General features: G+C 43.3%; 1 protein-coding gene across 7 annotated transcripts in view; it reads left to right on the forward strand.

The window, feature by feature from the left end:
• Nucleotides 1-2,307: 2,307 nt before the first annotated feature.
• Nucleotides 2,308-12,824, forward strand: part of LOC147622000 (zinc finger (CCCH type) helicase family protein) — an 85,301-nt gene continuing 74,784 nt past the window's right edge. For 5 of the 7 annotated variants that reach the window (XR_015269630.1, XR_015269631.1, XM_086823039.1 and 2 more), the window contains exons 1-2: nt 2,308-2,524; nt 3,639-3,816. Coding sequence is in view for 5 of the 7 variants with exons in the window: in XM_086823039.1 (XP_086679165.1) it covers nt 2,422-2,524; nt 3,639-3,816 (281 nt within the window). In the remaining 2 variants the exon portion in view is untranslated. The remainder of the gene's footprint in view (nt 2,525-3,638; nt 3,817-12,824) is intronic. The other 2 variants (XM_086823042.1, XM_086823041.1) reach the window with 2 other exon arrangements.

The following is a 12,824-nucleotide window of genomic DNA, read 5'->3' on the forward strand; positions in this document are numbered from 1 at the left end:
GGATTTTGATGATCTTAGCTCCCTACTTTTGGAGGAGGAGTCCATTCTCGTTTCACAGGATAAGTTGAAAGTGTCAGTCAACAGTTTTGTCCAAGCACTTTTCTCAGTTCAGAAGAAGGTTGGAGTTTGCTTCTCTTGCGGGAAAAGAGGGCATCTGTCCAAGGATTGTTTGTCCAAGAAGACAGACAAGATCAAGGGCAAGGCTTCATCTCACAGAAAGGACAAAGACACGACACATGACAGTGATACAGATTCTAGAACCACTTCTAGGGCTCCGAGGGCGCTTTCGACTCAAGAGGACCCAGATGGTGTACTTCTCTAGTACACATGCAGTTCCCCCCCTTGTGCTTCTAGTTAGCCAGAGGAGGCTTGTGCGGGCTGATTACAGCTTCACTTACTGGTGCATGGGGATCATGATTCGGAGTTCCAAGCATTAGATATCTACCAGGACATGGTTATCTTTTGTGTAAAAGAGATTATGAACTGGACCTGTTCCAAGTTCATTGTTCGAGGCTTTTTGGATGTGATGTGTTTTTCGTCCACTGTTGGGGATTATGGACGCGGTGTGTCCAGCAGCTCATTATCTATTCTTAGAGTTCATTGCACACTTGTGTGGGAATTCGTGGCCAAACAAAGTTCCTTGTTGTTTGTGGTGGCATTTTTGTTTCGAGGAAATAGGCTGGTGGGTGCTCTCTCCGAGGTAATTCCAGTATTTGCGGTGCTGGAGGGTCCATGGTTGCATCTTCATCGGCTTATCTTCTTCCGACTCTTGCACACTATGAGTTGCAAGGGGGTGTTAGAATTTATGCATCTTAGTGCTGTGCCTATTATTGGGCATTTTATGTATTTTCTCCAACATTTATAGGTTGTGGACCAGTTCGCCTATTCTAGTAGTAGTTAGCGAGGCCACACATGCACTATATAAGGACACCTCCCATTTCTCACTATTTTATCCAATCCCTTGCGCAAGTTTAACATTCTCTTGTTGGCCAATTTCCATTGTAAAGCTTCAAGCTAATATAAAAGTTGATCTTGTCCACAAGCTCTCTCTACTCTCTCTCTTGTCTCATTTATGCTTCCGCTTGTGCATTCTTCAACACATGCATGGTGTGTGTGCACCATAATTGGAAGAGAAAATAGGTAAAGAATTGAGTTTTATATATTCAAGAAGAAGTCACCTTTTGTTGCTTTGGGTAACAAAAAATCTCAATCAAACGTGATCAAGCCTTAGCCCAATTTGTAACAAATGTTGAAAGGCTCCCAAGATTGGACTATCACATGCATTCATTTGAGTAATCAAGTATTTTAGGACATATTTATGTTGCCTAGGCATGCAAGCTTTAATAAGTGGTACGATTTGAGTAATCAAGTATTTTAGGACATATTTGTTTACCTAGGCATGCAAACTTTAATAAGTTATACCAATTGTTATATGTGTGTGTGTTTGGGCAGATAAAAAGCACCTATGGGTGGTAAAATGGTAACTACGAGAGGATCTTGTGTCTAAGGCTAGTCAAAAAAGGGGTAAGGGTTAGATGGTGAATAACACGATGAGAGAGCAATGGATTCAAGACTAGAGAATAAGATATCTTGCAAGCAGCCCATGGTTTGCTGGCTAGACATAAGGCATCCATTGACCTTGAGAACTCAAAGGGATGATGCAGTTGATCAATGAAGCACATTCATAATATGGGTGTGGCATGCACAAATGTTGTGGGTGATTAAGCTGTGTGTTTTACTTAGTTGGAAGAACATTGTGTTAATGAGTAAGACTATAATAGCGCGTGGCTTACTTGGCCTCCATATGGTAAGGCTAGGGTAACCGAGGATGATATGTGTGTTAATGAGTAAGACCATAATAGCGCGTGGCTTACTTGGCCTCCATATGGTAAGGCTAGGGTAACCGAGGATGATATGTGCAACAGTTCCACGGTCCCCTACATTCTCAATTATTGGATAACATTTACTTGCTCTTCTTCAACTTCTGCTCTTAGTAGAGATGATGTAAAGGGTAATGAATTCTGGGAGGCATACGAGCTAGAAGGTACTTCATATACTAGAAACTCCACATAAAGAAGCTTAGGTAAGAGGCCTTGCAGGGTCTTTACACATCTGTGTATGGTGGAATTGGGGTTTTGGGGAAAATGTGGATGGAGTCCCTAAAATATGGGGAGATCTCTGTTCATCTCCTTGCCCATCCTATTGTTGTTGTAAGATTCATGGAATAAGTTTTGAAGATTTGAGAGAGAGAGAGAGGCTAGCGTGTGAGCACCCTTTAACGCCCACTAAAGAAGTTAAACCACCTTTAAATCTTGAAGGGCTTAGTATTATATTTCCTTAGCGCCACTATTATGAGTGCTGTTCCTACCACCTTATATAGGTAGGTGCTTTCCTCTGCTTTCTTTGGAAGAAACCAGTTCCATGGACTCCCGCAGGAGCTTGCCCGTCCGGCAGCAGAAAGCTCGAATCGTGGACAAAGTGCAGCTCAACCGAGTCACCCTGATTGTCGCCGACACTGGCTCAGGTTCGCATCCGCAAACTTTACTGTATGTGTGATTGTTATGCGTGCGTGGGGAGCACGCACAGTTGCAGGGTTTGCCTCTTTGATGGTCCAGACCTTTAAGACCTTTGATCAGCTATGGCTATGCACTTTGCTTAGAACGGGAGGGCACATAGATGGGCTGGGAGTAGGGTGGAGGCAGCGGCGGCTCGCTGCTGCTACACGGGGAGCTCCATCTCTCCAGGATCGGAGCATACATATCTTTCCTCTCTACTTTGTCAGCAAGGTTGCGTTTGTGACCTATCCTTGTGTAATCTTTCTATCAATACATCTCGTAGTCTCTTACTACAAATCACTGTGCAATTTGCTGATTATGAATCAAGTATAAAGTCATGCCACATTATGAAATGGAGGAAGAAAGGACTTGCGTAGGGACTGTGTAGACAAAAAAAAAAGAGAGCATTATTACTATGCTTATCTTGGTACATCATTTTTTGAAATGTATCTTATAGTTTGATAACATACTTCTATAAATGTTTTTGATTATTGGTTTTAGTATTGGGTCATATTCTCAAAAACAAAAAAAAGGAATCCAGTCACTTTTTTTGTTTTGTTTTTTGATAAATTTCCTTGATTCTCGTGTTGCTGAACCTACCTTTGCTAGTTCAGTTGACTGCTTTTGGTTGCTTCAGGCATATTCTTCCATTGTCCTCTGTAGCCCTGTAGCACTCCAGCTCATTGCTTGTTGAATCATTTCTTTGTCTCAGCCTGGCTGACAATTAAGGCAAACTTAAACTTTATAAACCTATCTTTTGGAATCGATGGCACGACTAAAGGTGTCATGGCACATAACCAGTGCATCACATGAAGTTAGTGACTTGGAGGTTGTAAGTAGACTTTCATGTATAATGCGTACTCTTTCCTAGTTATGCATTAAAAATCACGTAAACTCCCCATGGCTATTTGTTTGTGAAGTTTATTGAAGTCAACAAGTTTGAGGATTGGATGCAGCTAGTTTTGAAGATTAGGTGTACCAAGTTCTCTAGCAAATCCTGGGGGTTAGGCCTCTGAGTAAATAAACTCTTTTTTTGGGGGGGGGTTCTTCTTATGCGTACCTAAACATCCAAACTTAATGCAGGAAAAAGTTCTCAAGTACCACAAATGCTTTTGGAAGAAGGCTTTGGTCCTCTGCTCTGCACTCAACCAAGAAGGCTTGCTGTTGTTGCTATCTCCAAGGTTGTTGCCAAAGAGAGGGGTTGCCAGCTCGGAGAGGAAGTTGGGTATCATATTGGTCAAAAGAAGGTCATTTCACCCAGGTAAGTGTTATTGCTGCGTTCATTAGCTGTAGTAACCCTTAGCAGTCAGACTTAACCAGAATAATTATGGAAAAAGGCAACCAAACATAAAGGTAGCTAATCTGTACTAGAGACTTATAGTCTAGTATTTAGCTCAAGGGACTGGTATGGTGTATCAGAAGGTGGCAGTTTTGTTTGATTCACTTTTGTTAAAGTAATCTGAAGTTTCCATTCATTTGTCTCTTTGCTGTATTATTGACATTCATATTTCATTTGAACTTGGTTCAAGTTATTGCCAGGTGGTTTATGTATTCCTATATACCTAAAGCGATACATTTGCTGGATCGGATATGCTCCTTTGTGTGTGTGTGCATGTGTGCTTGTGCTCCTTCCAGTGCTAGCCTTCATCGTGGCTGACGAGCCGAGTCTTCCCTTCAGCTCGGGAGAAGTGATTGAAACTCAGTATGGTGGTGTATTTGTGAAGATTTGTCCACTGAGGTGGACATATCTTTATTCACCGACGTGCACCCACTCTTGGGCGTTGTGGGGATGCCATAGCATGCTGTTTGTGCTATGCATGGTGGATCTGATGGTTTGAAGCTTTGTGAGTGGACTCTTGTGGATTTGAGATCACACATTGATTTTTATTAAATTTGGGAAATAACCTGCATTCTTATTGCTGTATATTGTTTATAGAAGGCATTATGCATAGGAGTAACCCACAGTCAAGATCAGAAAGTGTGATAGGCTTAGGGTCAATGGATAGATGAAAAGAAGAGGGTCAGAGGATCAGATGTGTCACTCTTTTGCAGCCCTCCGCGCTTGGGGACGAAGGTGGCGTTCCTTTTTCTATGCTGCGATGACTTCAATCCTGCCAGATAGAGCTTTCTGGTCACGTTTCACTCCCTTGCCTTACGTAGATATTATTTCTGTGTCCTTTCCACTATTGGATTCACAACATATGCTGATAGAGAACCCTCATTGCACATGCACCCCAGTCAGCTGCAAAGATAGTGACAAGTGACACGAAAAGATACCTTATATGAGAGTTTTTATACAGGCCTGTTTCCCTCCAAGAGATAATGTGAGAAGCTAGATGGTTCATTTTATTACCGCCAAAGCATGGAGGTAATATTAGACATTTTCCTTGCTGGCTTTGGCTTTCTCCTTCAGGCTTCAAGTTAGAGCACAATGAATTGTTGCTTATGGTCCTCAACCTTTATGAAGGGGATAGGATTTCCTACCAGCAATGCAACTTGTTGGTGGATGGGTCATTGGAGGTGACTTTAATTGGTTTAGCGAATGAGATAGAGGGAGTTGTTGTTATGTACCTAACACTAATCCGTGGGATTAGGTCCTAAACTGGGCAAGGTTGGGGAGCCCTGAGATTAGGTGAAGGCTATAGGGTTACAGTTGCTAGGGTTGATCTTTCATAGCCAAGCTGCATGAGTAGATTGAAGCTCTAAGAAAAGAAGCACATGGCTTGGAGTGTCTTGTTTGGTATGATTTTAAGACCTTATGTTTTTAGTTTCTTTTCATTATTATTCAAACACTTTAGATTTATCTTTCAATAAATTTAATTGCAGGTTCAAAATAAATATAGATCATTTTTTGTTTCAAAAGTTCCTTTTAAATGCTCACGTGGTGACTACGGCTGGTGGCTATTGGGATGATAATCCATGGTTATTGGCTATTTATGGCTGGATGGTTATTTATAGCGGTAATAGTCACTATTGTTAGGATCTTTGTACAACTTGAAGAATCAATCCCTCACAATAATGTGTCAATAGAACTAAGCCTTAAACATAAAAACAAATTGACAAGATCAAGCATAGCATGAAGATAGAAATCAGAGTGCACATCACCATTGACAAGTGTTGGGTTGAATCTTCCCCTGTGTGTAAGTGGCTTCTCCTTTCTTACGAGTGTATTTTAATGCAAAAATAGTCCAAGGAGCCATTAATAGCGTACCTTTTTCAAAAGTGGGCTTGTTTACATAAAAATAGATGGACTAACGACAAACCTTAGTGCAACTAAGAAACTAATGTGTGAATCCAAAAATAATGGCTAGCTCATATGTACAATGCTAGCACATGTATACAAAACATTGGGCACAAGGCCATAGTCCAAAATAATCAAAATTATGGTATGAACCACTAAAACTAGATGCTCAATAAATAGAGTCATGCAACACACGCATATACCATAAATGCCGGGAGACTAACTCCACCACGCATAGATCATCATTAACGGGAGGTAGACTTCAACTAGGCGCTAGCATCGAGGGGAGACACACTACAACCATGCGAATACTTGCCGCTCATACACCTACTCACAATAAACAATAATGTTAGTTGTGACACATGCAAATAATCTTGTGACAAAACGCAAATAATCTTGTGACAAATGCAAATAGATGTAGTATGCTAACCTGGGTTCCGACCGAAGGTCTTGAGCTCAGTGTATGTTGGTACGCACCTAGCTCGATAGATGCACTATCGTCCATATGCATTATCCAAATGAAGAGGGAGTGCTCCAATTTATAGGTTTGAGGGTTCAATGCTCTAGAATAGAAAGAGTGAGCTCCAAATGACAAGTGGCTATTTTTTAATTGACAAGTGTTAAGCTAAATTGACAAGTGTAAGGTGAAATGACAAGTGTAGGGACACTTGTCTCATTCTAGCCACATGTCCTATTCTAGATGCTACATGTCTTAATTTAAGAGGTGATTGTTCCATAACCTTCTATACTAAAAATATCCCAACTCAAAGAATTTGACAAAGGTGCTTTAGTAACTCTTGATCCTTGCGAAAATCCGGGGTTTTGGCGCGAAGAGAATTTCCATTAGTCTGCCAAAAATAGAAACTCTCCTACATTCTTCTAGGAGTTGCATGCCTTAGGTCCAGGAAGGTTTTGTTGTAAAGATTCACTTGTTCATGGTTTGTTTAAATGATTTGAGCATCTGGTTTCGCCTTCAAAACCACTCATCACTTATCTAGGCGTTCTGGTCAATTTGACCACCCAGAGTGCTAAACCAGTCATGTGGGCATTTGGTCTATGACCACTTGACTGAAAACTTTCGGCGTTCTGGCCAATGGCCACCTGTAAATAGAAATGAACATTCTAGCTTAATTAGCCACTCAAAAGATATACAAATCACAATTCATGCTCCATGAGCTATTTGATAATTACCAACTCACATATGGAATAGTTTTGAGCAAGACAATGATCAATTTGAAGAACAAAGTAGGGGGTTGGTTACACTTTGCCATATGAAAGGACTAAATTTGCAGTGCGTCTACAACTATCTCTGTGGAGCTAAAACAGACCAACTCGAATCAGAGTTGTGAGGAACACAACAATCCCTCAATCCAACTACCGAGGTATCGGATAATCTGACATCACAAAGACAATTGTTGTAGCCAATCAAATTACCTATCCTACTAGGATTGGGTAAATACTTGTACCCAGGGGATAAAAATACCTTCCCTCTATGAGAACCACTGAACTATCAGATATTTGAACACTTGTCATAAACGACATTCGAAAGTGTTCTTATCAAGACTGTGTCCAAGCCAGAATACCCACAGTATAACTTCCCCACTGTACCATATCCTCTGCCAAATGCGCAAATGTGACATTGGTTGTACAACAAGTCAATTCGGGTCAAACTAATATAATCCCACGAGTCAATACCTTGCTATGTAGCTTTGGGTAACAGCAAAACTGAACATGTGCCATATCAGAGTAGTGCACGCACTCATCCCTTGACGGAACCTTGTAAACTCGTACATGTGATACATCATAGCATCCCATACCACCAGAACTATCACATGCATCCCGCACTTGGATGCCACATGGACATATTTGCAAAAGAGGTGCAGGACTTGGATTGGTAATTTGTCCCTTGTGAACCCTAGTCCGGGACGAATCCGCTAGGGTTGCACTCTAAGCGTCCAGGGTCATGTGAACAAGTCCCGTACATGGTCTTTTTCAGGTGCATGTTCTGCACATGAAGCAGTTTTCAGATGCTGGTTGCACTCCCATTCCGGTGTGGCTCCTGTCTTGTGTGACTCATGTCCCTTGAAGGACTATTGGTTTATAGCCTCCGGAAGTGACCGGAAATGTCTCCCACACACATATTGGATGGTTTTATTGTGGCCAAGGAAAAACTTGACCACTCACACTATGGCGAACTTTGACGATGAGAGAGAACACTAGACCCTTGAAGAAAGTATTTCTTCGACATGGATTGCTTCTAGAAGCCAAGTTACTAGTGGTGATATAAATGCCATGCTCCTAGAATTTATGCGCATCATTGCGCAGCAAGGAGAACAAATGCGCTCGTGCACGACTTCTATACAGGCCTTGGAGAAACATATATCTCTTCAGGATACCTTGACACCCATTCCCCCCCCTCTCTCCGCTAGTGTCATGTGCACAGATTGTATCTACCGTGTGCAGCATGCTCACAAGACTAGCTTTGAGCCTTGGGGTGGCTTGGAGCTAGGCAAGCTGATTGGCGAGCTGGGCTAGGGATGGACTGACGGGTGGGCGCCCAAGTGGGGACGCCTCGATGGGCGGGCACCCAAGGGTGGACGCCCGATGACCGGCCAAGAGCCTATAAAAGGGTGGCCAAGGTCAGTTAGTTAGTCAGAGTCTCGCGAGTCTCTGTGGTCAGGAGCCTGGATCCAGTGCAGACGTGCACCTGCTCTACTAGAATTGTGCATCTCAGTGTTTTTGGGCTTTACCATTTATCTTTGGTATTTTATTGTATTTCTCCTATTTATTTGTCTTGTGAGCAGTCGGCCAGCCATAGAGGTAGTCGGCCAATTCACTCATGCACTATATAAGGAATTCCCCATTATTCACTCCTTCATTTATTTCCCTTGCGCATAGTTCAACACTCAGCTGGCCATTGCCATTGTTAAGCTTTACTGCTGTTATAAAAGGTGATCTTGTCCAACTCTCTCATTCTCCTTTGCACTTTCTCATATGTTTACTGTTTATGCTTCCGCCTGTGCTATCTCCTTCACGTGCTTCATGTAGTTGAGGCCGGTAGCAGTCTCGAGGTCTGTGAGGGTAGCTCCGTGGCGGTATGGGACATCATGGAGTAGAGATTGGTCGGTGCGTCTTGCTAGTTAGCGCAGCTCGTGGCTCGGTGGGGACAGCCAAGTCTTGTGGGTTTCGCCCACGGTTGTCATGGTTGGGTGGTGAGCCAGGCCTGCACCCCCTTCACGTTTTATGGCTTTGTTTTGCAAGTTTCGGGTCATGTTTTAGGATTGCTCTATGAGGAGATCCTTGGGGATCTGACAGTCGTATAGAGCAAGCCTCGAAGTGCATGCGAGTTGGTGGGTAGAGAAGAAGAGGTCAAAGAAAGAGGTACGAGTTCGAGATGACTGCAGTTTTTTCATGTATGCTGCTGTTTTTTCAGAATTCAGCATATGGGTTCTTGTTTACATTGTTGCTACCCAGGTTGGGTTGTGGTCTTGGTAAGGGTCGATTTAGACAGCATGTGAAGAGTTGTTTTTTGGCAAGGAGAGAAGCAAGAGAAAAAGTCGGCTGTGAATCAGCAAGCGAAAGAGAGAGGGAGTGAGAGCAGGTCAGCTGTGCAGGGAGAGCAGGTTGTTTGTGTGTGAGAAACAGGCAGCCAAGCCTGTCGGCGAACGGCGTGCAGACGGGCGGCGTTTTTTTGATTTGCTACTTTTCCTAGGTGATGGTGGCAACCTTCCCTGCAGTCGACGTGTGGCAGGCAGCCAAAAGCGACGCTTTTTTTAAAATAAAAAGCCTACGTTTTTTTAGATCTTTTGTTGCTCTTCGTTTTTAAAAAAATGAAGACCTTATGTTTTCTTTTAAAAATCGTAGCATAATAATAAAAACAAAAAGCTACGTTATTTAAAAAAAAAAAACAAAGGTAAAGTGGTAAAAAAAAAACAAAGGTAGTGTGTTTTTTTTAAAAACACGACTAGGGTGGTTTTTTTAGTGTGTGGCTTTTACAAAAGCCATTCCGTGAGGTAAAAAAAAAAAAAAAACTAAAAGCCACAAAACAAAAACAAAAAAGCTTTGGGGGCTTATAAAAAATGCCTAGTGTGGGCTTCTAGCAGTACATCTCTTGGAGTTCTCTTGCTTGCAGCCAAACTTTTCTCTCACTTGCCAACTTTTCCACTTCGTGATGTCGACCCAAGCTTTAGAGTTGGAACCCGCTCCCGAACACGAAGACCTGTCACCTCGTGAGGCTGCCGATGGTGATCTTTTTGAAGATTTCGTAATTAAATCTGATTTTCGGGAGTTTAAAGTTACTTTCGAGGCTTCTTTTATGGAGCATCGGGGATAGGTCGTTGCACAAACCAGACTTTGTAAAATTCCATCTCTTTATTGATCACTGCCTTGTCTACTCTCTCGGGCATGGATACCTTGGCATCTGCTTTAGGCCCCAACATCACTCCGGAGCAGTTTGGGGGCGAGCAAAAGCAACGTACCAAGGAGATTGTGGACGCGTGGCTACATTAGTGGCAGGTCCACTTCCAGTTTCATTCATATGGCGATAACAAAAAAATTCAATTGGCAGCAGGTTTCCTCTTGGGCAAGGCTTTGCTCTGGTAGAAAGAACTCAAACCTAAACCAACAACTTGGGCACAGTTTGAAGAAGTCTTCAAGAAAGAATTCCTCAAGGAGGAGGATGACTACGACATAGTTGCTCAGTTTGCCAGTTTGATCATGAGCTCGCAGAATCTCACTTATTAAGTTTTACCTCCAGAAATTTAGAGACTTGTAGATGAAAGCTACAAAGATGGATTCTACAACTCTTTTGGGGTTCTTCGTAGCAGGATTACCTAACTCGTACTGTTTACAGAACAAGAATAACAAATGCAAAACTTTGGACAAGGCCATTTACTCTACATGTATTTATGATGATACGATGGTCTCTTCCAAAACCAAACCCGTAACCGAGCAGGGGAACAAGCACAAAAGGAAGTTCTCCGTGCCGATGACTAGCATGATAGAAGGAAAGTCTTCAGACCAATCTTCGAAAAATTCTACTTTGACTCCAGCGAAGAAAAACTGTCTCCTCAAGGCTTTGAAGCTCAAGGAGGAGGGACGTTGCTTCATTTGCGAAGAAAAAGGACACATGCGTAATGAGTGCTCGAAGAAGAAGGGTGGTAAGACCAACGTAAGACCCAAGACGAAGGCAACCAACTATTTGTCTTTGACAGGTACTTCAGTCACTATACTTTCTCACGCTAGTTCATGTTTTGATTGTTTGTTCAACTCTTAGGGTTTTTGGTTTGCACGATCTTCTCCGAGTATATGGAGAAGTGAATGGCCATAGAATCCACATTCTTCTGGACCGTGAAAGCTCACACAACTTTGTTAATTACAAACTTGTGCATAAATTGGATCTGGACACGACGCCTAGCGATTATATCTACGAGGTATGTCTACATGCGGGTCGGTAAGTGTGGGATCGAAAGGTGGAGAAACTACCGATCCGGATTTAGGACTACAGAGATATTCTGGAGTGCTATGTTATGCACCTAGAGCATGTAGACTTGCTATTAGGGATTGAGTGGTTTAAGATCCTTAAGGTCCAGATAGATTGGTCTAGTCATTCTTTTTCTTTTACAGGATGAGCCAGGCTAAGGAAGATGAGTTGGCCAAACAACTCGCAGATTATTTGAGGATGGGCCAGATCCGTCCAAGTAAATCACCTTGGGGTGCGCCTGTGTTACTTAGAAGAAAGAAGGACAACACCTGGCGAATGTGTGTAGATTACAAGAGACTGAATAAAGTGACAGTCAAGAACCGCTATCCTCTCCCTAGATCAGATGACTTGATTGACCGTTTAGTGGGAGCGAAGTATTTCACAAAGATAGATTTACGTACTGGCTATCACAAGATACGTATTCATGAAAGGCACATCGAAAGAACTGTCTGTCACGTGCATCCCGCACTTGGATGCCACGTAGACATTCTGTACAGAAGGTGCAGGACCTGGGATGGTGAACTGGTCCCATGTGAGCCCAGTCCGGGACGAGTCAGCCAGGGATCCATCTCAGTCGTCCGAGGTCAGGTGTGCATTGTCCTGCACATGAGTCCAAGGTCAGGTGTGCATTGTCCTGCACATGAAGCAGTGCCAGTCCGCGCTGTGAGTCTCCCTCTGGAATGATGTCAGATGTGCTGTGTATCTGGTTTGCAACTGGATGCCAGGCCTCTGTAGGCATGTAGGTTGCATGTAGAGATGGGGCCAGCCCATAGGGCTACCCCAGTGTAGGTGTTTGCATTGGCATAATTAGTATGGGCATGGGGGAGGCATAGAACCACCCCCAAGGGGCCAGGAGGGCCCAAGACTATGCCCACCAGCCAAGGCAAGGGCTGGAGGGGCAGTCGGCCAGCTCCAGACCCTCTGGACAGGCAGCCGACAGAGGGTATAAGCCCTGGACAGAAGGCGGCCAGGTGTGGGGGGCAGTCCCACACCTATGCGTTGAATGCCCAGCAGCCAGGAGGCTGTCCAGGGGTCATGCGCAGGCTGGACAGGCTCCAAACAGGTGTGAAAAACACTTTATTAAAGTGTGAACACATTTAATTACAAGACTCAGTCGTGGGTCTTCAGTAAACCAGCCGACTGCATGTTTTGGGAAGTATAAAAGCCCAGCCCATAGTTTCATTAGAAGCATCTCACAATTCACCAAGAGCCTCAAGCATTCAAGGGCCAGGACAGCCAAGGGTTTGCTAAAGCTAAGGGGTGAAGGACTGAAGGTCAAGGGCAGGTTTTCCAGCCAAGAACAGGTCAAGTACTTTGTATTTGTTTCAGTTTTACATCATTCTAATAAAGCAAATACACCATCCGTGGTGGGGGCCCTACAGAGGGTAATTGGGACCCAATACTGTGTCCTCTCCATCTTCCCCTTCTCTCTCTATTTTCTGCACATTGTCTTACAGTTTGTGCGTTAATTCCGTCGCGAAAAGAGTGCTGTTTTCTGAGTTTTGAAGTACCGATCCTTCTCCGAAGCTTCCGCATATTACAGTGG

The sequence above is a fragment of the Cibotium barometz genome, chromosome 29 (assembly GCF_041138505.1).
Source record: "Cibotium barometz isolate CiBa-2024 chromosome 29, ASM4113850v1, whole genome shotgun sequence".
In the NCBI taxonomy this organism is placed as follows: Eukaryota; Viridiplantae; Streptophyta; class Polypodiopsida; order Cyatheales; family Cibotiaceae; genus Cibotium; species Cibotium barometz.